Source organism: Pseudophryne corroboree, chromosome 4 (genome assembly GCF_028390025.1).
Source record: "Pseudophryne corroboree isolate aPseCor3 chromosome 4, aPseCor3.hap2, whole genome shotgun sequence".
Classification (NCBI taxonomy): Eukaryota; Metazoa; Chordata; class Amphibia; order Anura; family Myobatrachidae; genus Pseudophryne; species Pseudophryne corroboree.
This window is the reverse complement of record NC_086447.1, coordinates 479,183,493-479,210,839: the sequence shown is the minus strand read 5'-3', so window position 1 is coordinate 479,210,839 and position 27,347 is coordinate 479,183,493. Positions and strand designations below refer to the sequence as shown.

The 27,347-nt window shown below is 47.6% G+C and overlaps 1 protein-coding gene across 1 annotated transcript in view; it reads left to right on the top strand.

The window, feature by feature from the left end:
* Positions 1 to 519: 519 nt before the first annotated feature.
* Positions 520 to 27,347, top strand: part of PREP (prolyl endopeptidase) — a 354,821-nt gene continuing 327,993 nt past the window's right edge. The window contains exons 1-2 of the mRNA XM_063917051.1: positions 520 to 1,017; positions 4,448 to 4,522. Coding sequence (XP_063773121.1) covers positions 964 to 1,017; positions 4,448 to 4,522 — 129 coding nt within the window. The 5' untranslated portion in view covers positions 520 to 963. The remainder of the gene's footprint in view (positions 1,018 to 4,447; positions 4,523 to 27,347) is intronic.

Below are 27,347 nucleotides of genomic sequence, written 5' to 3'. Positions count from 1 at the left end.
AGTACATCTTCCCCCAACTATACAATGGACAAAGCGCAAGTATGGTCAGTGGGGTGTGGTATGTTAGGTAGATTACTTAGGTCGACAGTAAGTCGACATGGTTTCTAGGTCAACAGGAACTCTAGGTCGAGATGTACTAGGTTGACATGAGTTTATTTACATTTTTGTTGTCGTTTTCTCCGTACAGTGACCGGGAACCCCAATTAGTGCACCGTGTCCCGGCGCATGGCTCGCGGCTTCGAGCAAGGTACCTCGCTCCACTACCACTGCGCTCGGCACAGGTTACCGTTCCCAATAGTAGTCCATGTGGATCGTAAAGTATGAAAAAGTTCAAAAAAATGAAAAAAAATTGTGAAAAACTCATGCCAACTTTTTGTCATGTCGACCTAGAGTCCCTGTTGACCTAGAAACCATGTCGGCCTACTTACTGCCGACCAATAATGCTCGACCTAGACAGTGTCGACCTAAAGACCGGATCCCGATCAGTGGGTGCGCAAGATCACCAGCAGGTAGCAGCACATCGCTGGGACAGGCTCCCTGGTGATCAATGATGCATCTCGCCATAAGAATCATATTGTAATGCAATTCTTGATGTGCCCCATGGGAAAGTTAATAATGAGCCAGTAACGTGAACGGAGGAGCGGGAGACAGCGCCGAGCACCAGCAGCAATGTAGTAGCGTATGGCAAGCACTGACAGGCCGGCATTGCTGCAAGTACAGCCACAGAACGAAGCAGGAAGATAGAGAAATATTTCTAGTCTCCGTCTCTCTGTGATGACGATAGGGCAGTGGCGGCGATGAGTAACGAGTGTGACTACTACGTCTCGTCACTGTGCTGCGCCTGCAGCTGTAGCCAGGGCAAGCAGAGCTAGAGGAGGCGCCGGTTACTGCACAGATCCTTCTCCCAGCCCTGTGTGTGACAGAGCGGTCTTTGTCTGGTTCCTGCTGCCGCCGAATAGCAGAATGCAGCCGTCACAGCCTTTCCAGTATCCGGCGTTCGCCCGAGATGAGAGTGCGGTGAGTGAGGGACTGGGGCAGCCGCTTACATCTATTACACAGGGACTATAAAATGCTCCGTCATGTACCCTCCCCTAACCTAGGTTCTCATCTGACAGTCCCGATTTTCCACCAGAAATCATAGGGGCAAATTAATCAAAGCTTGGAGGGAGATCAAGAGGTCTGTGTACTAAGCCTTGGAGAGAGATAAAGAGAACAGAAATTAAGGTGTATATTCAATTGCAGTCGAAAGCTGCCGTCTGTCGGAAAGACGGCAGTTTTCGACTTTTTTAGGTCTGAAAGGGTTCTGACCTATTCAATGTACCCCCAAATTAACCGACAAGTCAGAAATTCAGGCTTGTCGGAAAGCACGTGGGCGTACTTCTGTCAGAAACTGGACCAAATTCGACAGGTTTTGGCCCCCTTTCCGACCATCTCAATCCGACTTTAAAAAAAAGTTGGATTGAGATGTGAGAGCAGCGGAAAGGGGACCAAAACTCTCAATCCGACTTTAAAAAAAAGTTGGATTGAGATGTGAGAGCAGCGGAAAGGGGACCAAAACCTGTCTGATTTGGCCGTTCATTGAATAGCCCTTGTCGGATCCATTCCGACAAATGCATGTCGGAATGGATCCGACTTTAACGGAATATACCCCTAAGTGCCAGCCAATTTGTCAAGCACAGCCCAGTGATCGCAAAAACGCACTATAGCGTGTATTTTACCCCAAAATGAAGAGTGGGGACTCACTTTTTAAGAATGGGAGGGTCCCTGGGGACACGCTCCGTTGGGATTCACTCTGGCACTTGCTCTGACGTTACTGGTCAGACGTGCGCGTCAGGCGGCTGTAGAGAGAGTAACATGGTCCCGCTCAGAGGAGTGAGGAAGCTAGCATAATCATGCCGCCGACCACGGGAAGCCGCAGCGCGGCTCTCCGGGGAGGGAGGGCGGGCGGGCATTCGTGAGAGCCGAAGTCTGTGTCAGAGCCGGAGCCGCCGCCGGGTGACATTACCCGTCAGTGATGTAGTTTGCCGGACCCGCCACCCGGGGGGACAGATTCCTGCAGTGCAGAAATTGAGGATGCAGGTAGGGTGCTGGGACACTGGGGAAGGGGTGTGAGTGTGCGGTGCTGGAGCTAGTATGCAGGGCCAGGCAGAAACAGCAGCAGGCCAATGCTCCCTTCACAGTGTCTGCCCCTTCTCCAGCCCAGTGTCCCCCAGCATTACTGACCCTGCCAGCAGAGCGTTTCCCCCTTCCCTCCCCAATTAGTCCACTGTGCCATCTCACTGCTCTCCATCTAGAACCCACCCAATCAGTCCAGACACACTGATCCTCCATCCACCCCCAACCCAGTGTCACACCCCTATCTCACTGCCACCTTCCCACCCTGCTCAGTGCCTCCCCATTCATAGTGTCCCCCCCCCCATAAAGCCCAGTGTCCCCCACCATCTCATGAACTCCCTCATCCCAGTCTCCCCTCTTCCCTCCCCCAACCAGCCCCCTGCCCCCATCTCACTGCCTCCTCAACAAGAACCCCACCAGCCAGTCCCATTACAGTGCCCCCTCATTCATTCCAGTGTACTCCCTTCTACTGCTTAGTGATCCTGTATTCCACCACCATCTCTCTGCCCCCTTCCCATCCAGACTAGTATTTTACCTGGCGCAAAGTGTATAATGTGCTCTGCCTGGCGCAATGTGTGTAACGTGCTCTGCCTGGCGCAATGTGTGTAACGTGCTCTACCTGGCGCATTGTGTATAACGTGCTCTGCCTGGCGCAATGTGTGTAACGTGCTCTACCTGGCGCAATGTGTGTAACGTGCTCTGCCTGGCGCAATGTGTATAACGTGCTCTGCCTGGCGCAATGTGTATAACGTGCTCTGCCTGGGGCAGTGTGTATAATGTGCTCTGTCTGGCGCAGTGTGTATAACGTGCTCTGCCTGGGGCAGTGTGTATAATGTGCTCTGCCTAGCGCAGTGTGTATAACGTGCTCTGTCTGGCGCAGTGTGTATAGGAGGTTCTACCTGGCGCAATTTGCATAAGCAGCATTACTGTGTGGTGCAGTGTGAGTTGGCACTATTCCCCGTGAAGCCACGCCCCTATTTTTTAGCGGCGCGCCTTCAGCGCGCACTGTCCATACTTCCATGCTTTGGAATATGGGAGGGGGAGCACCTATTCACTTTCTGCTGGAGGGCGCCATAAATGTCTAGTTACAGCTCTGGTACAGAGTGTCCTGTATACTACACAGCCCAATAGCATTGTCACCCCCTCCTCCCCCTTGCAACACTTTTTAGTGTCCAAATCAAGTCTGTGTGTTTTTATATTTGAATCATTAATAAGAACCTTAATTCCGATGGGACCCAGAAAAGGACAGTTAGGACCCCAATTTTTAAAAGTGAGGGGTCCTTGGAACCCACTTTTTTTTTGGCTATGGCATAGCAGTTAGGAGCGGATTGGCTTGTACTTTATCTATGTCCACTTTATCACTCTCCAAGGCTTAGCCTTAGTACATAGACCCCTGGTACCAGTCAAACAGCTGTAACTGCCATGTTACAGGCTGTGTTTGAAAAATGATAGTTAGGAGCTGACTGGTACATTATCTCTCTCCAAATTGATAAATCTAGCCCATAGTTTATAATATTCATATTCCAATGAATTACGTAATCAATTAACCAAAATTAGCAGTACAAGTGCGATATTGCATGTGGGGTGGAAGAGGGTCTTGAGGGTGTGAAGTGGTGGTTTTCTTATGTTAATGAAAACTTCAGGCATATCTTGAGAACCTCTGGATGGATTTAGGGCATTTGTTGAGGAAGGATTTAGGTGTATGAAACATTAATCTATGATATATTTATTCACTCTAGGAGTGAAAAGGGGCAGGGCGCCGGACTCCGGGGGCACATTTGCGCGCGCAGGGCCACGCAAATTAGGGGGCGTGGCCACGCCTACGTCATTTTAGGGGGCGGTGCGGCCCACAGATGCTACTATAGAGAGCGTCTGTGGCCGGCGACGTCACTGTTGGGGGCGCGCCCAGCACCTCCGTCGGTGCTGGGCTTCCCCCAGCTCTCTCCCAATGCGTGAATGGATGCCGCGCGCATGCGCACGGCATCTATACACGCCGGGAGGGCAGGAAGCGGGCAGCTGTTCTAGCAGGGCGCCGCAAAAGGGGCAGGGCGGGTTTTGCCTGCTAAAAAACGGGCGCGGCACCCTGCTAAAACAGCCTAGAGTGAACACATATATATATATATATATATATATATATATATATATATATTATAGTGTATGTGTATATATATATATATATATATATATCTAACAAAGTGACATCTCTGAAAATTATTTTCATGTATGACAATTTTACTGTGATTTATTATTTGTCTGTATTCTGCAAAACTTTTGATTTATCATTTGTAATTGTGTAGCTTTTGTGTATAAACAGTAATTGTGTGTTTTGTAGATCGATGATTACCATGGAGTTAAGATATGTGATCCGTACAGATGGCTGGAAGACCCAGACAGTGAGAAAACAAAGGTAAATTGCCCATGTGTTTATACTTTCATTCCATTGTTTTAGAAACGAAAAGAAATGTAATGTGTCCGAACGGGCATACTCTGCCAGTCGGTACAAGAAGAAGGATCACTGTACCTAATAACTCTTTTAGACTAAATCGCAGGTCGCAGCTGGGAGCCTGACACGGGTGCTACCCGGCCGCGACCCGTGTCAGCCCCCTTTCCCACTGGAGTCACCAACCCGGCATATTGCCGGGTTGGTGACGTTGCCGGTGACGTGGTCAGGGCAGCGCTTGGAGATCACATGATCTCTAAGCGTCGCCTGTACATCACTGTGAACGGGAAGCTGGGTCGATGCGACCCAGCTCCCGTTTACACTGTACAGTTCAACCCTGCAACCTACCCGAGTTGGAGTACCGGGTCACTCGACCCAGATTATTCCAACTCGACCCTTTTACACCAAGCAGCAACACGGGTTTTGTGCGCTAATGTGCAATAACTTGTGTTCTATGCTGGCAGTGTAAATGGGGTATAAATCACCGAGAGGCTTTCTTAGCCACTCCAGAGGTTTAGCAATTGGCACTTATCTAGTAGTCACGGGATTCAAGCAAATGCAGGCATGTTGAAGCAAGTAGATGTTTTTTAGCTACAATAAAATATTAAAAGTACAATTCACAGTTGACTAGGAATATCACCGTATACAGATGTTTTTGGAAGTGCAGATGAAGTACAACTTTTTGAGCCCACATAGATTCTCTCTTATATAGTAAAAGCACATATAGCCTAATTCAGACACGCAGGCTATTTTTTGCACTGCTGCTGCAACCAGGTTATCGCCGCCCACAGAGGAGGGGGTAATCGCTGTGCAGGGCTGCAAACGCTTGTGCAGAGAGCTGCACAAACAAAAAGTTTGTGCAGTCTCTGCACAGCTCAGGACTTACTCACCCGCTGCGAAGATCCTTGCTGGAGCTGACGTCAGGATCCCTCCCTGGAAACATCCGGGCACGCCTGCGTTTTCCTCGACACTCCCAGAAAACGGTAAGTTGACACCCCCGGACAGCCTCTTCCTGTCAATCGTCGTTTTCGTTGCTACCCGTCACCGGCCAGTGACGCACCTGCGCATTGCGGCTCCCACGTATGCACTGTTCAGACCCGATCACACGGCTGCAAAAAACTGCAGCATGCGATCGGGTCTGAATGACCCCCATAGTGCAGCAGGCTTTAGTCAGCCCATTTCCTTTAATCCAGGAGGATGTATGCACTGTTCACGTGCATTCACATGGATAGATTTCACACATTTCAACATTGTTGCCAGTGGATGGGTTAGGTGTGTTTTCTGATCACAGGGCTACTATAGGAGCCTCCTCTCTGGTGTCTGGAAGTCTAGTTAAAGGGAATCTGACTATGTCTGTGAGATCTGTTTCGGGGTTTAGCTGCTCCCTCTTGATAAAAATGAGTTCCAGAGGGTGAATAGTAAAACCCTGGGGTCCAATAGTCTCCTTAGGGCTCAAGTTTAGCACCTCACTGTTTGGGACGGAGTCCGATTAGCATACCGGTGATTGAGATGCCGGCAGTCGGAATATAGGCGCCGGAATCCCAACACTGGTCAGAAGACCGATACTGGGATCCTGAAATCGATCTCAAAGCTGGCAGTCGGAATCCCGATCGTAAGTAGGTTAGGGTTAGGTTGAAGGGTTTAGGTTTAAGCTGCAGGGGGAAGGGTTAGGGTAATGCTGCAGGTAGGCAGGGGGAAGGCTAGAATACTTACCTAGCAGGTGTCGGGATTCTGCGCTTTGTAATCTTGAAACCATCCTGTCTGTCACTGCTGTGCACAAGGCTGCATAAGAATGTCCTCCAGTAGCTAGGGATGAACATTGTAAGCCGATGGCTAGCAAACATCTGTGTTCTCGATTCGATAGAAAACTTTTCCCATTGAATTTTGGCCATTCGATGGTTGTCAGTCATTAGATGAAGCTTTCTAATGCCCATCTGATGGCTAGCTGCTTCTGAACAGGTACGGACTGTGTGGAGCTCTGAATGATTCAGTGCATGTGCAGAGTAAAAACATTGATGGTTGTACCATCAAATGGATGTGATGGCTAGTAGTGAGTGCATCGTTGGATTTGATGTCTGAAGCGGCTTCCGATGTCTATCACTGCCAGTGCAGATGGTGGCATGTATCACTTTGGAGGTTGGGGATTTAGCAGCCCCCCTGAACTACCAGAGCTCTGGTTCCCAGTGATGTGGTCAAAGTAACTGGCAACCAGTAGAGGGCTCCACATCCCCAGGGGACTACCAAGGTACCTAATATTTTATTTAAATAGATTTTTTTTACAAATACAGTTTATGTATACATATTTATTTTACCATGTACATGGTATATACTGCACACGGCTGTATGCATTAAAAAACATTAGCTTCAGACTTACAGCTCCTGACTACAGTGCTATCACACATTTGAGGTTGTATAGTTAACAATACATTTCTTTACCGTGAAGGTTAGTGTACCCGGTGCTCAGAACTGGGTTTACAGCACTGTTGCCCAAGACTTGCTTTCCCAGTTCTGCAGTGTACAATGCAGATGTGTCCTCTTACATCCTTGCTGCAGTCACGCTAAACAGCCCTTGAAGTTGCATGTAATGTCAAGCATCTCGTTTTGTGTTTTTCTCTGACGTCCTAAGTGGATGCTGGGGACTCCGTCAGGACCATGGGGATTAGCGGCTCCGCAGGAGACAGGGCACAAAACTAAAGCTTTAGGATCAGGTGGTGTGTACTGGCTCCTCCCCCTATGACCCTCCTCCAAGCCTCAGTTAGGTTTTTGTGCCCGTCCGAGCAGGGTGCAATCTAGGTGGCTCTCTTAAGGAGCTGCTTAGAAAAAGTTTTTAGGTTTATTATTTTCAGTGAGTCCTGCTGGCAACAGGCTCACTGCATCGAGGGACTTAGGGGAGAGAAGTTCAACTCACCTGCGTGCAGGATGGATTGGCTTCTTAGGCTACTGGACACCATTAGCTCCAGAGGGAGTCGGAACACAGGTCTCACCCTGGGGTTCGTCCCGAAGCCGCACCGCCGACCCCCCTTGCAGATGCTGAAGATTGAAGGTCCAGAAACCGGCGGCAGAAGGCTCTTCAGTCTTCTTGAAGGTAGCGCACAGCACTGCAGCTGTGCGCCATTGTTTGTCACACACTTCTCACCAACGGTCACGGAGGGTGCAGGGCGCTGCTGGGGGCGCCCTGGGCAGCAATGTAAATACCTTTTATGGCTAAAAAAATACATCACATATAGCCCTTGAGGCTATATGGATGTATTTAACCCCTGCCAGATATTACAAACTACGGGAGAAAAGCCCGCCGGAATAGGGGGCGGGGCTTATTCTCCTCAGCACACAGCGCCATTTTCCTGCTCAGCTCCGCTGTGAGGAAGGCTCCCAGGACTCTCCCCTGCACTGCACTACAGAAACAGGGTAAAACAGAGAGGGGGGGCACTTTTTATGGCGATATTTTATATATTTAAGCTGCTATAAGGATACAACACTTATATAAGGTTGTTCCCATATATATTATAGCGCTTGGGTGTGTGCTGGCAAACTCTCCCTCTGTCTCCCCAAAGGGCTAGTGGGGTCCTGTCTTCGATAAGAGCATTCCCTGTGTGTCTGCTGTGTGTCGGTACGTGTGTGTCGACATGTATGAGGACGATGTTGGTGTGGAGGCAGAGCAATTGCCGGTAATGGTGATGTCACCCCCCAGGGAGTCGACACCGGAATGGATGGCTTTGTTTATGGAATTACGTGATAATGTCAGCACATTACAAAAATCAGTTGACGACATGAGATGGCCGGAAAACCAGTTGGTACCTGCCCAGGCGTCTCAGACACCGTCAGGGGCTGTAAAACGCCCTTTACCTCAGTCGGTCGACACAGACCCAGACACGGACACTGAATCTAGTGTCGACGGTGAAGAAACAAACGTATTTTCAAGTAGAGCCACACGTTATATGATCACGGCAATGAAGGAGGCTTTGCATATCTCTGATACTGCAAGTACCACAAAAAGGGGTATTATGTGGGGGGTGAAAAAACTACCTGTAGTTTTTCCTGAATCAGAGGAATTGAATGATGTATGTGATGAAGCGTGGGTTAACCCAGATAGAAAAGTGCTAATTTCAAAAAAGTTATTGGCATTATACCCTTTCCCGCCAGAGGTTAGGGCGCGCTGGGAAACACCCCCTAGGGTGGATAAGGCGCTCACACGCTTATCAAAACAAGTGGCGTTACCGTCTCCTGATACGGCCGCCCTCAAGGATCCAGCTGATAGGAGGCTGGAAACTACCCTAAAGAGTATATACACACATACTGGTGTTATACTGCGACCAGCCATCGCCTCAGCCTGGATGTGCAGTGCTGGGGTGGTCTGGTCGGATTCCCTGACTGAAAATATTGATACCCTGGATAGGGACAGTATTTTATTGACTATAGAGCAATTAAAGGATGCTTTTCTTTATATGCGAGATGCTCAGAGGGATATTTGCACTCTGGTATCGAGAGTAAGTGCGATGTCCATATCTGCCAGAAGAAGTTTATGGACGCGACAGTGGTCAGGTGATGCGGATTCCAAACGACATATGGAAGTATTGCCGTATAAAGGGGAAGAATTATTTGGCGTAGGTCTATCGGATCTGGTGGCCACGGCAACTGCCGGAAAATCCACCTTTTTACCTCAGACCCCCTCCCAACAGAAAAAGACACCGTCTTTTCAGCCGCAGTCCTTTCGGTCCTATAAGAACAAGAGGGCAAAAGGACAGTCATATCTGCCCCGGGGCAAAGGAAGGGGTAAGAGAGGGCAGCAAGCAGCCCCTGCCCAGGAACAGAAGCCCTCCCAGGGTTCTGCAAAGCCCTCAGCATGACGCTGGGGCTGTACAAGCGGACTCAGGAGCGGTGGGGGGTCGACTCAGGAATTTCAGCGCACAGTGGGCTTGCTCACAGGTGGACCCTTGGATCCTGCAGGTAGTATCTCAGGGTTACAGGTTGGAATTCGAGAAGTCTCCCCCTCGCCGGTTCCTAAAGTCTGCTTTGCCAACGTCTCCCTCAGACAGGGCGACGGTATTGGAAGCCATTCACAAGCTGTTTTCTCAGCAGGTGATAGTCAAGGTACCCCTCCTACAACAAGGAAAGGGGTATTACTCCACGCTATTTGTGGTACCAAAGCCGGACGGCTCGGTAAGACCTATTCTAAATCTGAAATCTTTGAACCTGTACATACAAAAATTCAAGTTCAAGATGGAATCACTCAGAGCAGTGATAGCGAATCTGGAAGAAGGGGACTTTATGGTGTCCCTGGACATAAAGGATGCTTACCTGCATGTCCCAATTTGCCCTTCACATCAAGGGTACCTCAGGTTCGTGGTGCAAAACTGTCATTATCAGTTTCAGACGCTGCCGTTTGGATTGTCCACGGCACCTCGGGTCTTTACCAAGGTAATGGCCGAAATGATGATTCTTCTGCGAAGAAGAGGCGTATTAATTATCCCTTGCTTGGACGATCTCCTGATAAGGGCAAGGTCCAGAGAACAGCTGGAGGACGGAGTAGCACTAACCCAAGTAGTGCTGCAACAACACGGGTGGATTCTGAATTTTCCAAAATCTCAGTTGACCCCGACAACACGTCTGCTGTTCCTGGGAATGATTCTGGACACGGTTCAGAAAAAGGTGTTTCTTCCGGAGGAGAAAGCCAAGGAGTTATCCGAACTTGTCAGGAACCTCCTAAAACCAGGAAAAGTGTCTGTGCATCAATGCACAAGAGTCCTGGGAAAGATGGTGGCTTCTTACGAAGCAATTCCATTCGGCAGATTCCACGCACGAACTTTTCAGTGGGATCTGCTGGACAAATGGTCCGGATCGCATCTGCAGATGCATCAGCGGATAACCTTATCGCCACGGACAAGGGTGTCTCTTCTGTGGTGGTTGCAGAGTGCTCATCTGTTAGAGGGCCGCAGATTCGGCATACAGGACTGGGTCCTGGTGACCACGGTTGCCAGTCTGAGAGGCTGGGGAGCGGTCACACAGGGAAGAAACTTCCAGGGAGTATGGTCAAGCCTGGAGATGTCTCTTCATATAAATATACTGGAGCTAAGAGCAATTTACAATGCTCTAAGCCTGGCAAAACCCCTGCTTCAGGGTCAGCCGGTGTTGATCCAGTCGGACAACATCACGGCAGTCGCCCACGTAAACAGACAGGGCGGCACAAGAAGCAGGAGAGCAATGGCAGAAGCTGCAAGGATCCTTCGCTGGGCGGAAGATCATGTGATAGCACTGTCAGCAGTGTTCATTCCGGGAGTAGACAACTGGGAAGCAGACTTCCTCAGCAGACACGATCTACACCCGGGAGAGTGGGGACTTCATCCAGAAGTCTTCCACATGATTGTGAACCGTTGGGAAAAACCAAAGGTGGATATGATGGCGTCTCGCCTCAACAAAAAACTGGACAGGTATTGCGCCAGGTCAAGAGACCCTCAGGCAATAGCTGTGGACGCTCTGGTAACAACGTGGGTGTACCAGTCAGTGTATGTGTTTCCTCCTCTGCCTCTCATACCCAAAGTACTGAGAATTATACGGCAAAGGGGAGTAAGAACGATACTCGTGGCTCCGGATTGGCCAAGAAGAACTTGGTACCCGGAACTTCAGGAGATGCTCACGGAAAATCCGTGGCCTCTACCTCTAAGACGGGACCTGATTCAGCAGGGACCGTGTCTATTCCAAGACTTACCGCGGCTGCGTTTGACGGCATGGCGGTTGAACGCCGAATTCTAAAGGAAAAAGGCATTCCAGAAGAGGTCATTCCTACACTGGTTAAAGCCAGGAAGGAGGTGACTGCACAACATTATCACCGCATTTGGAGAAAATATGTTGCGTGGTGTGAGGCCAGGAAGGCCCCCACGGAGGAATTTCAACTGGGTCGATTCCTACATTTCCTGCAAACAGGATTGTCTATGGGCCTCAAATTGGGGTCCATTAAGGTTCAAATTTCGGCCTTTCTTCCAGAAAGAATTGGCTTCAGTTCCTGAAGTCCAGACTTTTGTAAAAGGAGTACTACATATACAGCCCCCGGTTGTGCCCCCAGTGGCTCCGTGGGACCTGAATGTAGTTTTGGATTTTCTCAAATCCCATTGGTTTGAGCCACTCAAATCGGTGGATTTGAAATATTTTACATGGAAAGTAACCATGCTACTGGCCCTGGCTTCAGCCAGGAGAGTATCAGAATTGGCGGCTTTATCGTATAAGAGCCCATATCTGATTTTCCATTCGGACAGGGCAGAACTGCGGACGCGTCCTCAGTTTCTGCCTAAGGTGGTGTCGGCGTTTCACCTGAACCAGCCTATTGTGGTGCCTGCGGCTACTAGCGATTTGGAAGATTCCAAGTTGCTGGACGTTGTCAGGGCATTGAAAATATACATTTCAAGGACGGCTGGAGTCAGAAAATCTGACTCGCTGTTTATACTGTATGCACCCAACAAGCTGGGTGCTCCTGCTTCTAAGCAGACGATTGCTCGTTGGATTTGTAGCACAATTCAACTTGCACATTCTGTGGCAGGCCTGCCACAGCCTAAATCTGTCAAGGCCCATTCCACAAGGAAGGTGGGCTCATCCTGGGCGGCTGCCCGAGGGGTCTCGGCATTACAACTCTGCCGAGCAGCTACGTGGTCGGGGGAGAACACGTTTGTAAAATTCTACAAATTTGATACCCTGGCTAAAGAGGACCTGGAGTTCTCTCATTCGGTGCTGCAGAGTCATCCGCACTCTCCCGCCCGTTTGGGAGCTTTGGTATAATCCCCATGGTCCTGACGGAGTCCCCAGCATCCACTTAGGACGTCAGAGAAAATAAGATTTTACTTACCGATAAATCTATTTCTCGTAGTCCGTAGTGGATGCTGGGCGCCCATCCCAAGTGCGGATTGTCTGCAATACTTGTACATAGTTATTGTTACAAAAAAATCGGGTTGTTATTTGTTGTGAGCCGTCTGTTCAGAGGCTCCTACGTTTGTCATACTGTTAACTGGGTTTAGATCACAAGTTATACGGTGTGATTGGTGTGGCTGGTATGAGTCTTACCCGGGATTCAATATCCTTCCTTATTGTGTACGCTCGTCCGGGCACAGTATCCTAACTGAGGCTTGGAGGATGGTCATAGGGGGAGGAGCCAGTACACACCACCTGATCCTAAAGCTTTAGTTTTGTGCCCTGTCTCCTGCGGAGCCGCTAATCCCCATGGTCCTGACGGAGTCCCCAGCATCCACTATGGACTACGAGAAATAGATTTATCGGTAAGTAAAATCTTATTTTTTCCCCTTGAAAATGCATCTTAACGCAAAGAAATGTTTTAGGGTGTTATAGGATGCACATGCAGCTTCTGATGATTAAAATGATATGCAGCAAGCCTATATTATGTGTGTGACTGCCACTGTATTCGCATACAAAATGCTGTGCTAAAGTGGTTTCATGGAAAACACTGTAATGTGGCATTTCGGATGGAGATAGAGCTGCAATTACACACAGCATATAGGCATGCTGCATATCATTTCTGTAGCATCCATAAGGGATATTGGGGACAGAATTAGTACAATGGGGTATAGACTGGTCCAAAAGAGCCAGTGCACTTTAAATTTCTTCAACTGGGTGTGCTGGCTCCTCCCCTCTATGCCCCCTCCCACAGGCAGTTTAGAAAAAAGTGCCCTTAGGAGATGATGCACAGTCTGCAGCTCCAGAGTTTTTCTTCAATTTCTACTAAACTTTTGCTTATTTCAGTATGCTGTTTGGGCAACAGCATACCTGCGCCGTGGGAGATAGGGGGAGAGACGGTCACTGGCCTCATGAGGTGCAGAGCCTCTTCTCCGCTGCAGGACCACCGTCCTGAGGGGCTGTTTGTTCAGCGGGGCACCGCGCCTTAGCTGTCGCAGCCACAGCTTGCCGCACACCCCTAACAGAGCCTGAAGGTGATAGTTGTGGTGAGTACAAACCGGGGGCCCCGCTAGGAGAGCACCCCGGTTCATTGTGCAGCAGATGCGTGGATGAGGCGTACGGGTCCCTCCTGGGACAGCGTTGGGTGCGCTGGTGTCCTCTCTTCTGTGTCTCCTCTCACATGCAATAGTGCAGGCTTGTTTTATATTAAGTCTGTGTTGTATGTGTATTGTTTCTGTATTTCATTATGGTGAAACAGAAGTCATGCAATGTATGTAATGCCAGATTCTCCCCTAGTTCATTGGGCTCCATTTCATGTGAGCAGTGTAGTCAGTCATCACAAAATGCTGATAACAACATGGGGGAAAGTCTAGAGCCTTCCTGGCTGGGGGCTATAAAAACTATGATGTCGGATATGTAATCTCAGCTCACTGCCAATGCCAATACAACACAAGAACTGCAACAAGCAGTGGCCAGCCTAACTGGCAAGGCTGATGCTCCCCATCCCCCACTATCTACAGGTGACAAAAACGTGCTTTACCTGCAATCCTATCAGATTCTGATGATGATGTACAGGTGGATGGGGATGATGGGGACCCCATTAGTGGGTATTCCACCCCTACACGGTATAGAACCCCTCATATTGGCTATACGGGATGTGTTAAAGCTCCCGCTGGAGGACGCTACTAATCAGTAGTCCTTTTTCCTCCCACAAGACAAACTGACAGTCACTTTACCTGATTCCAAAGAATTGGATGATTTATTTAAATTAGCCTGGAAAAATCCAGATAAAAAATATCAGGTATCCAACAGTTTTCAAATACCTTCCCATTTGCCCCTGAAGGCAGGAAATTCTGGGAAGAATCTCCAGCTGTAGGCGTCTCAGTCTCTCGCCTTTCTAAAAAGGCGGTGCTCCCTGCTCCAGGCTTTTTTACTGTATAGGACTTGGGGGATAGGAAAATACAGACCACTCTAAAATCTATCTACACTGCTGCTGGTGTGGCTCAAAGGCCGGTCATTGCTGGTTGCTGGATGACACATGCCATTTATACATGTGTCTGATGAGGAATTGTTACCGAAGCAAATCGAAAAAAGCGTCAGGATTAGGTGACGTAATAGTGTTGGGTGATTTTAACTATCAAGAGATTAATTGGACAAATGATACATGTGATACTGCTAGGGGTAATAGGTTTTAAACACACTAAATGATCACTACTTACTTCAATTAATCGAGGAACCATCTAGGTACAATGCAATATTAGACCTGGTACTGACAAACAATGGGAAATTGATATCAAATATTATTGTAGGGGAGCCCATGGGAAACGAAATATGGTCACATTCAATAGCAGTTTTCACAAACAGCCCTATATAGGCTCAACTAAGACTCTAAACTTTAGCAAAGCCAACTTTGCCATGATGAGGGAAGCTTTAAGGGACATTGGCCCTCATTCCGAGTTGTTCGCTCGCTAGCTGCTTTTAGCAGCTTTGCACACGCTAAGCCGCCGCCTACTGGGATTGTATTTTAGCATAGCAGAATTGCGAACGAAAGATTAGCAGAATTGCGAATAGAAATTTCTTAGCAGTTTCTGAGTAGCTCGAGACTTACTCTGCCACTGCGATCTGTGCAGTCAGTTTGACGTCACAAACACACCCAGCGTTCGCCAAGACACTCCCCCGTTTCTTCAGACACTCCCGCGTTTTTCCCAGAAACGGCTGCGTTTTTTCGCACACACCCATAAAACAGCTAGTTTCCGCCCAGAAACACCCACTTCCTGTCAATCACACTCCGATCACCAGAACAAAGAGATTTCTTCGTTAAGCCGTGAGTAAAATACCAAACTTTTTATCAAATTTACTTGGCGCAGGCGCACTGCGAACGTTGCGCATGCGCAGTTTGCGACTAATCGCACAGATGCGTAGAAAAATAACGAGCGAACAACTCTGAATGAGGGCCATTGACTGGGATATTTTGTTTCAAGGCAAGAATACCACAGAGAAATGGGGTGTATTAAAAAACGTTGCTCGCTAGTTATACTCGTAAATTTAGTCCCATGGGCAGCAAACAAAGGAGTAATAATTCCAAACCAATGTGTCCTAACAATAAGATTAAGGAACTAATGGCCAAAAAGAGGCAAGCATTCAAAAAGTATAAATCGGACTGGAAGGTGGTGTCATTCCAGCACTATATGGATTGAAACAAAATTTGCAAAAAAGAAATTGGAGCGTCTAAAATAGAAACTGAAAAGCTAATAGCAAAGGAAAGTAAATCAAACCCCAAAATGTTTTTTAAATACATCCACAGCAAAAGATTAAAGAGAGAGCATATAGGCCCTTTTAAAAGGCAAATTGGGCATCCTAATCAAAGATGACCATGACATAGTGGAAAAATGAAATTAAACAAGTTTCTCTTACGTCCTAGTGGATACTGGGGAACTGTACTTTAGTACCATGGGTATAGGTCGGGTCCACTGGAGCCTGGCACTTTAAGTCCTTTAGTGTGTGTATGTGTGTTCGGGCGCCTCCCCTCTATGCCCCTTCCACCAGACTCAGTTTAGAAAAATGTGCCCACGGAGCCGAGTGCATTTCTCTGGAGCTCCATAGAGTTTCCTTTTTATGTTTTATTTTAGTTATTTATTTCCAGGTAGCACTGGTTGGCAACCAGTCTACCTGCTTCATGGGACTTAGAGGGGGGACCGACCCAACCTCCTGAGGGTTAATGGTTTGTAATCCCAGCTGACAGGACACTGAGCTCCTGAGGTGATGTTTCACACACCATACTGTGTGTGCCCACGCCAGCAGCTAGCCGCCACCCTCTAACAGATGCCGAAGATCGCAGGTGTGGTGAGTGTTAACATCGGGGTCCCCGATAGCGGGTCCCCAGTGAGGTTTGATGGCATGTCACACGGTGGTCACAGGCCACGAGCTGCGGTGCCCGCCACGGACTACACTGGCTCAGTGGGCTTTATGCTCCACAGTGCTCATTGTCAGTAGGCTGTACTGTATATCATAAATTCAGCCAGTACAAACAATTTAGTGGGACCACGCCATTACAGCGGCGGGACTTTCCAGAAAGCAGGACCATAGGCGGGAAGTCGCCGTTTCCTGCTGCTGCGGATCATCAAGGCTGCATGCATGCTGCTCCTCCACGGACCCACGCTGTTACAGACTGGTACCAGGGGATCATAGCAGGGGGTTATCGCATCAGCGGTAGCACTGCTGCACATATATAAGGTGAAACATATTTTCACACACTGCGCTGCTGTGTTCTGTGTGCTGGTCTCCGTTTCTCTGTCACTCCAGGGGCTCTTTAGGGTCTTTGTGGATGTGTTTTCAGTGGGTTTGCGCTGTACTACAGTTGTGTACAATTTGTCTGTTGACGTGGTTATGTGTGCTGCTTGTAATTCTACCCCTTCTTCAGCGGGGTCCCTCATGTGTGAACAGTGCTCCTTATCTCCACAGGGATACAGTTCACAGGCACCTGACTGGCTAGATACTTTTAAGAGCATGTTTCACACTGTGAATTCAGAATTAGCCGCAGCTAAGAAGGAGAGACCTATTTTAAAACAGTCTATTGATTGTATGGCCAAAGCAGCAGATAGCAGAAAGGCTTCTCAGCCCTCTCTGTTGGTTTCACATAAATGCTTACTGCCACACGTGCTCCAGTCTGATTCTGACCAGCCTGATGTGGATGATGATGATATGGATGAGGACAGCTCTCTGTCCCCCGGGCTGGAGGCCCTCATTTATGCTGTAAGACAGGTTCTTCACATACCCGATCAGGACGCAGAACCAGATGAGGAGTTGTACTTTAATGTTAGACCCAAGACCTCAGCCACGTTTCCTGTGTCTAAGGAATTAAACTCCCTGGCCAGGGAGGCATGGGTGAACCCGGACAAGAAATTCAAAACTCCTCAGAGGTTTTTATCTACTTTTCCCCTCCCAGCTGAGGACAGGAAGGTATGGGAACTTCCCCCTACCCCGTCAGTAGATACGTCTGGGTCCAGACTGTCTAAGAAATTGGTATTGCCGGTGCCAGGGGCTATATCCCTAAAATACCCTGCTGACTGTAAAATTGAGACTACTGTCAAGGCAATATATACGGCAGTGGGCATCGCATAGTGCCCCACAATAGTTTGTGGTTGGATTTCTAGGGCAGTAGTTCAGTGGTCTGATAATATTGTTTATGGATTAGACACTCTGCCCCAGGATGAGGTCATTACTCTGTTGCAACACATACAGGATGCTGCAAATTTTATGAGCAAAGCTATAAAGGAATTGTGTAAGATAAATGGCCGTTCTACTGCTATGGCATTTTCGGCACGCAGAGCTCTGTGGTTACGTCAATGGTCAGCGGACGCAGATTCCAAAAAGGGTGTAGAAAATCTTCCCTTTACAGGTGGTGCCTTGTTTGGGGACTAGTTAAATAAATGGATCTCCCAGGCAACGGCGGCTAAGTCTACCTATCTGCCGACGGCTGCGCCACCTGGTCGACGTTCTGTCCCTTCTTGCAGTCCTTTCGAGTGGCAAGGTTCAGATGCAGGGGCCGAGGGTTCACCACTCCCAGAGGATCTCATGGTAAGTCCCGTAAACCTGCAACTGCTGCGTCCCTGTACCAGACCACCAGATCCACTGCCGTTAAGCCTTCCACATGATGGTTGACCCCAGCAGCAAGGCGACTTTCAGGTAGGTGCTCGTCTTCAACACTTTGCCCACGGGATCCTTGGGTGAGGGACCTAATTTCCCAGGAATACCAGCTGGAATTTCAAGCACTTTCTCACAGATTTTTCAAATCGAGCTTACCAGTTTTACCCGCAGCAAAAGTTACCTTGCAAGAGGCTATTCAAAAACTTTTGTGGACAGGGGTGGTGGTTCGAATACCACCTCCGTTACACAACAGGGGTTTTTACTCCAGCCTTTTTGTCTTTCCAAAACCAGACGGTTCGGTGCGACCCATCTTGAACTTGAAGTCTCTAAACCCGTATCTGCGGGTATTCAAATTCAAGATGGAATCCCTGCGGACAGCGGTGTCTGGTCTAGAGGAGGAGGAATTCCTGGTATCTCTCAAGTATGCTTACCTACACGTTCCCATGTGGCCCCCGCATCAGGCTTACCTCAGGTTAGCCATATTGGACGACCCTTTCCAGTTTCAGGCCTTACCCTTTGGCCTATCCACATCTCTGAGGGTCTTCACCAAAGTCATGGCGGAGATGATACTGCAACTGCGCATGATGGGAGTCAACATAACCCCCTACTTAGAATATCTCCTGATAAAGGGAGCATCTACTGCACAGCATCGATCTGACGACTCGCCTACTTACGGATCATGGGTGGATCCTACATTTTCAGAAATATCACCTGGAACCGACCCAATGTCTTCAGTTCCTGGGAATGATACTGGATACAGTTTCTCAAAAGGTGTTTCTTCCGATGGACAAGGCCATCGAAAAAAATACTCTTCTGGGCAGAGGCCAACGCAAAGGCCATCTCAGCCATATTCATTCCAGGAGTGGACAACTGGGAAGCAGACACGACCTCCATCCGGGGCAATGGAGCCTACATCCCCAAGTGTTTCAACAGTTAATTCACCGGTGGGGCTGTCCACAGATAGATCTGATGACTTCTCATCTCAACAAGAAGCTATGCCGTTACTGTTCCAGAACGAGGGATCCGCAGGCTGTAGCAGTGGACGCGCTGACGACACCGTGGACGTACCAGTTTGTGTACCTGTTCCCTCCTCTACCGCTAATCCCAAGGGTTCTAAAAAGACTACGAAGGGAAAGCGTTCAAGCAATTCTGATTGCCCCAGATTGGCCTCTTTGGGCGTGGTACTCGAACCTCCTATCCATGGCTCTGGAGGATCCCTGGCCTCTGCCACTCCAAAAGGACCTTCTTCAACAAGGTCCATTCGTCTATCCAGACTTACAGCGGCTATGTTTGATGACTTGGAAGTTGAGAGGGAGATTCTAGCCAGAAAAGGTCTTCCCTCCAGGGTTAGTTCCACTATGGTACAGACCAGGCAGATGGTTACGACAAAACATTATCATCATATCTGGAAAAAGTATGTTTCCTGGTGTGAAAGTAGAAGGGTTTCTCCTGTGGAATTTAGAATTGGTCGTTTTCTACTTTTCCTGCAAGCGGGAGTGGATATGGGCCTACGTTTAGGCTCCATCAAAGTGCAGATTTCGGCGCTTTCTATTTTCTTCCAGAAACAACTTGCCATGTTGCCGGAAGTGCAAACTTTCCTAAAGGGAGTTCTTCATAGGCCTTCGTACCTCTCACGTCTCCGTGGGATTTCAATGTGGTTCTGTCCTTTCTTCAATCGGATTGGTTTGAACCCTTACATAGGGTGTAATTGAAATTTACCTGGAAGACAGTGATGTTATTAGCATTGGCGTCTGCCAGATGTGTCTCTGAATTGGGGGCCTTATCCTGTAAGAGCCCTTATTTGATTTTTCATGAAGATAGGGCGGAACCCAGGACCCGACCTCAGTTTTTACCAAAAGTGGTGTCAGCTTTTCATGTGAATCAACCCATTGTGGTTCTGTTGTTGTCTGATGCTTCCATTGGTCCAGAGTCCTTGGATGTGGGGAGGGCTTTGACGATTTATGTCAAACGGACTGCTCGTCAACGGAAATCTGACTCGCTGTTCATACTTTACAATGCCTCCCAAGATTGGTTGTCCAGCTTCTAAGCAATCAATTGATCGTTGACTCAGGTTGACCATTCAACAGGCTTATACTTTGGTGGCTCTGCCTTTGCCGACGTCTATTCAGGCCCACTCGATGAGATCTGTGGGCTCTTCCTGGTCAGCTACCCAGGGGGTCTCGGCCTTGCAGTTGTGCCGAGCTGCTACATGGTCTGGTTCGAACACATTTGTTAAATTCTATCGGTTCGACACCTTGGCCAAGGATGACCTTCAGTTTGGTCAGGCGGCTTTACAGGGGTCTCTGCACTCTCCCACCCGTTTCGGAGCTTTAGGACTTCCCCATGGTACTAAAGTAAAGTTCCTGAGTATCCACTAGGACGTAAGAGAAAGTAGTAATTTAATACCTACTGGTAATTCCTTTTCTTGTAGTCCGTAGTGGATACTGGGCGCCCGCCTCAGTACTTCGAATCCTGCTTACCTGAGTAAGTGTTTGGTTGGCCCGCCGTTGTGGTCCCCTTATGTTTTTGGGATAGTTTCGCTATCCTGGTTAGGTTGGTGTTGCTATCTTCTGTTCTGGTTAGCGCCCTCCTTTATTGGTTATGGTTGTGTGTTGGCTCAGTGCCCCACCGTTGTTGTACCTGTTTTCTCTCGTGGTATGTCTGTCTCCTCGGGCACAGTTTCCTAGATTGAGTCTGGTAGGAGAGGCATAGAGGAGAGGAGCCAGCACACACATACACCTACACACACTAAAAGTTTTTAAGTGCCAGGGTGCAGTGGACCCGATCTATACCCATGGTACTAAAGTACAGTTCCCCAGTATCCACTACGGACTACGAGAAAAGGAATTACCGGTAGGTATTAATTTCCTATTTGTTCTCGTTATTATTCACAAGAGAGGACCAGATGGCAGGATTGACATATAACCTTAGTAATGAGAATGTCCCACTGCTAGGTGCTTATTTAGGTGAGTAAGTAGTCTGTGACCGATTAAAAAAAAAAAAGTTTAATAAGTCACCTGGTCCCGACGGAATTCACCCAAGGGTTCTCATTGAGCTACACTACGAATTAACAAGACCCTTATATTTGATTTTCATTGACTCACTTATATCAGGCATGGTTCCCAAAGACTGGAGTTTAGCGGAAGTAGTCCCAATATTTAAAAAGGGAAGTAAATCTGAACCAGGTAAATATAGACTAGTAAGTCTTACATCTATTGTGGAGAAAGTACAGGAAGGTATTTTAGTAGATAGAATACAGGAGTTCCTTGAAACCAATAAGGTTCTTAATAGGAACCAGCATGGATTTATGAAGGATAACTCATGTCAAACTAACTTAATAGGATTTTCTGAAACAGTTAGTGTTAGGGTAAAGAGGTGGATATAATTTTTTTTTCAGACTTTGCATGGGTAAGACAGAGTTTAAGCGGGTTGCCAAAAATTTTAGAATAGAGTTTAAGATCAGTATTTAATAACTATTGGTCGATAATCAGCACAATACAAAGTAGTATTTTAGTTTACGACTAAACTTTCACTACAGTTAAAATTAGTCTTAAAAATATTTCAGTGTAGGAGATCACTAACAGGTTGAACACGATGGACAAATTGTCTTTTTTCAACCTCAGAAACTATGTTACTATGTTATCTCTACCTAAGTGCTGAAATAACTTATTTTGAGTTCATAATCCATTTTAAATATTTGGTGTCCTACTTCAGTAATTAGGAGTCCCTTCAGTATTTCAAGAGACTGAACAGAGTGGATGGTTTGGTCTATATATTATAGGAATAAAAAAGTATTTTGGTTTGAAGTATACTATTAAGAGCCACAAATTACTGTACAACTTAAACATTATCACTTTTTATTAAAATATACCGTTAATTGCCATAAACAGACAAATAATGATTAAACATTATTTAATATTGTGTGTTAAAGTCTATATTGTATGGTCTAATAAACACAATTAAACTCCATAAAAAATATATTTCAAATATATATCAAAAGATAAGAGGAGGACACTCCCCAACATGTAAGGGCGTCTGCTGCCCCCCATGTGCACAGAGATGGTAAATCACTGCAAAGAATCTGATATAAAAGAGGGACATGGAGGTATAAGCGACCAATGGTGTCAAAGCAATATTATGGCTAGCAAAAGACCAAATACCCAATGTATAAAAATATATACAATTTATTTTTAACAAAAAGAGGGAAAAAAATTAGATTAACAAAAAGACTTTACACAAGGCATAAAAACATGTTTGAAGTAAGTAAAAAATCCAATTTTTTTGAAAACATATACAAAAAAGCACATAAATTGTACACTCAATATTTTTTTAAAGACAAGTAAGATGTCCTATCCCAATCAGAGGTTATTTAGGGTATCCCAACGCGTTTAGTCTCACAGACTTCATCAACCTGTATTATTTGAGCCAGGATCTCGGTTGTTATGAAGCAGACAGGGGTGAGAAAGGGGGCTTCTCCCCAACCCCCTAATCCTAACCCTCCCTCCCCGCATCCTAACCCTAACCCGTAGGTGCCTAATGGTGTGTACACACAGTGAGATATTTTCTTACAAGTTTGACTATATAGTCAAAATTATAAGATAAGTTACGCGGTCGGCATCGCAAGCATAGGTAGACTGTGCAGGCAAGTCAATTTTGATTATCTCGTAGAAAAGATAGTCGAAATTTACACTTAGCCAAAATCGCACATGGTCAGTATCGTAAGCACAGTCATTATGTGCTTGCAATGCAGACTTCCCCTGTCGCATAGTGAGAATCGGGGTTAGCCCGAATTTCACCATGTGTACACACCTTTAAACCTAATGCCCTGTCCCCACTACCTAAATCTAAACCCCTCCCCCCCTCCCCGCGCCTAACCCTAACCCTCTGGGACACAGCCTAACCCTAAACGCCCCCATCTCTGCGGTTTACCTGCCTTCTGCCATGGTCTCTTCTTGTTCGGGATTGCGGCTGTATGTATTACGACACCGGGATTTTGTACCCATTCTGGATGCCGGTGTCAGCATTCAGAACAGGGTTGGTATTCCGGCGTCAATATTATGTCTGCCGGGATACCGACAGCCGGAATCCTGACTGCTTCCCATTTCAGTGATCTCAAAATAAACTAGTTATTGCAGTGCAGTGGATTTTCCTGTGCTTTTACAGTAATATTTGCATCGTGGTTCAGCCCTAGGACATCTTGGCAGTAGCATGTCCTGAGGGATTCTGTTATTTATTAAAAATGAGTCCCTTAAGTGTAGTATAGGACTGGGTTGCTGCTCGGAGCAAAGCAAAGGTCTGTCCTTAAAGAAATCTGTGGACTTACATCTGCCAGCATTGCAAATTGCCCCCAGGACTGTGGCACAAGTTCCTTGGAGTATATGCACCAATTGATTGCTCAACTTCTTGTATGGTAATATACCAAACTATTTTGCTGTGCTTGCCCAATAATTTTATACAAATACCTTTTTATAATTGATGTACATCTATGAATTAATTTTTAATTAATTGTTGCAACAAATTTTATTTAATAAAACTTAATTTGTTTTTTCCATATCCAGTTTTTCAAGCGCTGTATATATTGCTTTTTCTTGTCACTCTCAGGGGCTAACTACCCCTTTCTTTACAGCAGCTTAACGAGAAGCATCTTATCTTATCAAGCGCCGAACCTATTACCTTGGTAATTTCTCTGTTATCACTGCATCGAGGGACTAAGGGGAGAAGAAGCGAACTCACCTGCGTGCAGAGTGGATTGGGCTTCTTAGGCTACTGGACATTAGCTCCAGAGGGACGATCACAGGCCCAGCCATGGATGGGTCCCGGAGCCGCGCCGCCGTCCCCCTTACAGAGCCAGAAGACTGAAGAGGTCCGGAAAATCGGCGGCAGAAGACGTCCTGTCTTCACTAAGGTAGCGCACAGCACCGCAGCTGTGCGCCATTGCTCTCAGCACACTTCACACTCCGGTCACTGAGGGTGCAGGGCGCTGGGGGGGGGCGCCCTGAGACGCAATAAAAACACCTTTTTTGGCAAAAAATACATCACATATAGCTCCTGGGCTATATGGATGTATTTAACCCCTGCCTATTTTTACATAAAAAAGCGGGAGAAAGGCTGCCGAAAAAGGGGCGGAGCCTATCTCCTCAGCACACTGGCGCCATTTTTTCCTCACAGCTCCGTTGGAGGAAGGCTCCCTGACTCTCCCCTGCAGTCCTGCACTACAGAAACAGGGTAAAACAAGAGAGGGGGGGCACTAAATTGGCATATAAATATATACAGCAGCTATATTAGGGAAAAACACTTATATAAGGTTATCCCTGTGTATATATATATATATATATATATATATATATATATATATATATATATATATATATATATAGCGCTCTGGTGTGTGCTGGCAAACTCTCCCTCTGTCTCCCCAAAGGGCTAGTGGGGTCCTGTCCTCTATCAGAGCATTCCCTGTGTGTGTGCTGTGTGTCGGTACGTTGTGTCGACATGTATGAGGAGGAAAATGGTGTGGAGGCGGAGCAATTGCCTGTGTTAGTGATGTCACCCCCTAGGGAGTCGACACCTGACTGGATGGTCTTATGGAAAGAATTACGTGATAGTGTCAGCACTTTACAAAAGACTGTTGACGACATGAGACAGCCGGCAAATCAGTTAATACCTGTACAGGCGTCTCAAACACCGTCAGGGGCTCTAAAGCGCCCGTTACCTCAGGTCGATACAGACACAGACACGGACACTGACTCCAGTGTCGACGGTGAGGAAACAAACGTATTTTCCAGTAGGGCCACACGTTACATGATCACGGCAATGAAGGAGGTTTTGAACATTTCTGATACTACAAGTACCACAAAAAAGGGTATTATGTGGGGTGTGAAAAAACTACCCGTAGTTTTTCCCGAATCAGATGAATTAAATGAGGTGTGATGAAGCGTGGGTTTCCCCCGATAAAAAACTGCTAATTTCTAAAAAGTTATTGGCATTATACCCTTTCCCGCCAGAGGTTAGGGCGCGTTGGGAAACACCCCCTAGCGTAGATAAGGCGCTCACACGCTTATCAAAACAAGTGGCGTTACCGTCCCCTGATACGGCCGCCCGCAAGGAACCAGCTGATAGGAAGCTGGAAAATATCCTTAAAAGTATATACACACATACTGGTATTATACTGCGACCAGCAATCGCCTCAGCCTGGATGTGCAGTGCTGGGGTGGCTTGGTCGGATTCCCTGACTGAAAATATTGATACCCTGGACAGGGACAATATATTATTGACTATAGAGCATTTAAAGGATGCATTTCTATATATGCGAGATGCACAGAGGGATATTTGCACTCTGGCATCAAGAGTAAGTGCGATGTCCATTTCTGCCAGAAGAGGATTATGGACGCGACAGTGGTCAGGGGATGCGGATTCCAAACGGCATATGGAAGTATTGCCGTATAAAGGGGAGGAGTTATTTGGGGTCGGTCTATCGGACCTGGTGGCCACGGCAACGGCTGGAAAATCCACCTTTTTACCCCAAGTTACCTCGCAACAGAAAAAGATACCGTCTTTTCAGGCTCAGTCCTTTCGTCCCCATAAGGGCAAGCGGGCAAAAGGCCACTCATATCTGCCCCGGGGCAGAGGAAGGGGAAAAAGACTGCAGCAGACAGCTTCTTCCCACGAACAGAAGCCCTCCCCCGCTTCTGCCAAGTCCTCAGCATGACGCTGGGGCCTTACAAGCGGACTCAGGCACGGTGGGGGCCCGTCTCAAGAATTTCAGCGCGCAGTGGGCTCACTCGCAAGTGGACCCCTGGATCCTGCAGGTAGTATCTCAGGGGTACAAATTGGAATTCGAGACGTCTCCCCCTCGCCGATTCCTGAAGTCTGCTTTACCAACGTCTCCCCCCGACAGGGAGGCGGTATTGGAAGCCATTCACAAGCTGTATTCCCAGCAGGTGATAATCAATGTACCCCTCCTTACAACAGGGAAAGGGGTATTATTCCACGCTGTTTGTGGTACCGAAGCCGGACGGCTCGGTGAGACCCATTTTAAATCTGAAATCCTTGAACACTTACATAAAAAGGTTCAAGTTCAAGATGGAGTCACTCAGAGCAGTGATAGCGAACCTGGAAGAAGGGGACTATATGGTGTCTCTGGACATCAAGGATGCTTACCTCCATGTCCCAATTTGCCCTTCTCACCAAGGGTACCTCAGGTTTGTGGTACAGAACTGTCACTATCAGTTTCAGACGCTGCCGTTTGGATTGTCCACGGCACCCCGGGTCTTTACCAAGGTAATGGCCGAAATGATGATTCTTCTTCGAAGAAAAGGCGTCTTAATTGTCCCTTACTTGGACGATCTCCTGATAAGGGCAAGGTCCAGAGAACAGTTAGAGGTCGGAGTAGCACTATCTCAAGTAGTACTACGACAGCACGGATGGATTCTAAATATTCCAAAATCGCAGCTGATTCCGACGACACGTCTGCTGTTCCTAGGGATGATTCTGGACACAGTACAGAAAAAGGTGTTTCTCCCGGAGGAGAAGGCCAAGGAGTTATCCGACCTAGTCAGGAACCTCCTAAGACCAGGCCGAGTGTCAGTACATCAATGCACAAGGGTCCTGGGAAAGATGGTGGCTTCTTACGAAGCGATTCCATTCGGCAGATTCCACGCAAGAACTTTTCAGTGGGATCTGCTGGACAAATGGTCCGGATCGCATCTTCAAATGCATCAGCGGATAACCCTGTCTCCAAGGACAAGGGTGTCTCTCCTGTGGTGGTTACAGAGTGCTCATCTCCTAGAGTGCCGCAGATTCGGCATTCAGGATTGGGTCCTAGTGACCACGGATGCCAGCCTGAGAGGCTGGGGAGCAGTCACACAGGGAAGAAATTTCCAGGGCTTGTGGTCAAGCATGGAAACGTCACTTCACATAAATATCCTGGAACTAAGGGCCATTTACAATGCCCTAAGTCAGGCAAGACCTCTGCTTCAGGGTCAGCCGGTGTTGATCCAGTCGGACAACATCACGGCAGTCGCCCACGTAAACAGACAGGGCGGCACAAGAAGCAGGAGGGCAAGGATGGAAGTGGCAAGGATTCTTCGCTGGGCGGAGAATCATGTGATAGCACTGTCAGCAGTGTTCATTCCGGGAGTGGACAACTGGGAAGCAGACTTCCTCAGCAGACACGATCTTCACCCGGGGGAGTGGGGACTTCACCCAGAAGTCTTCCACATGATTGTGAACCGTTGGAAAAAACCAAAGGTGG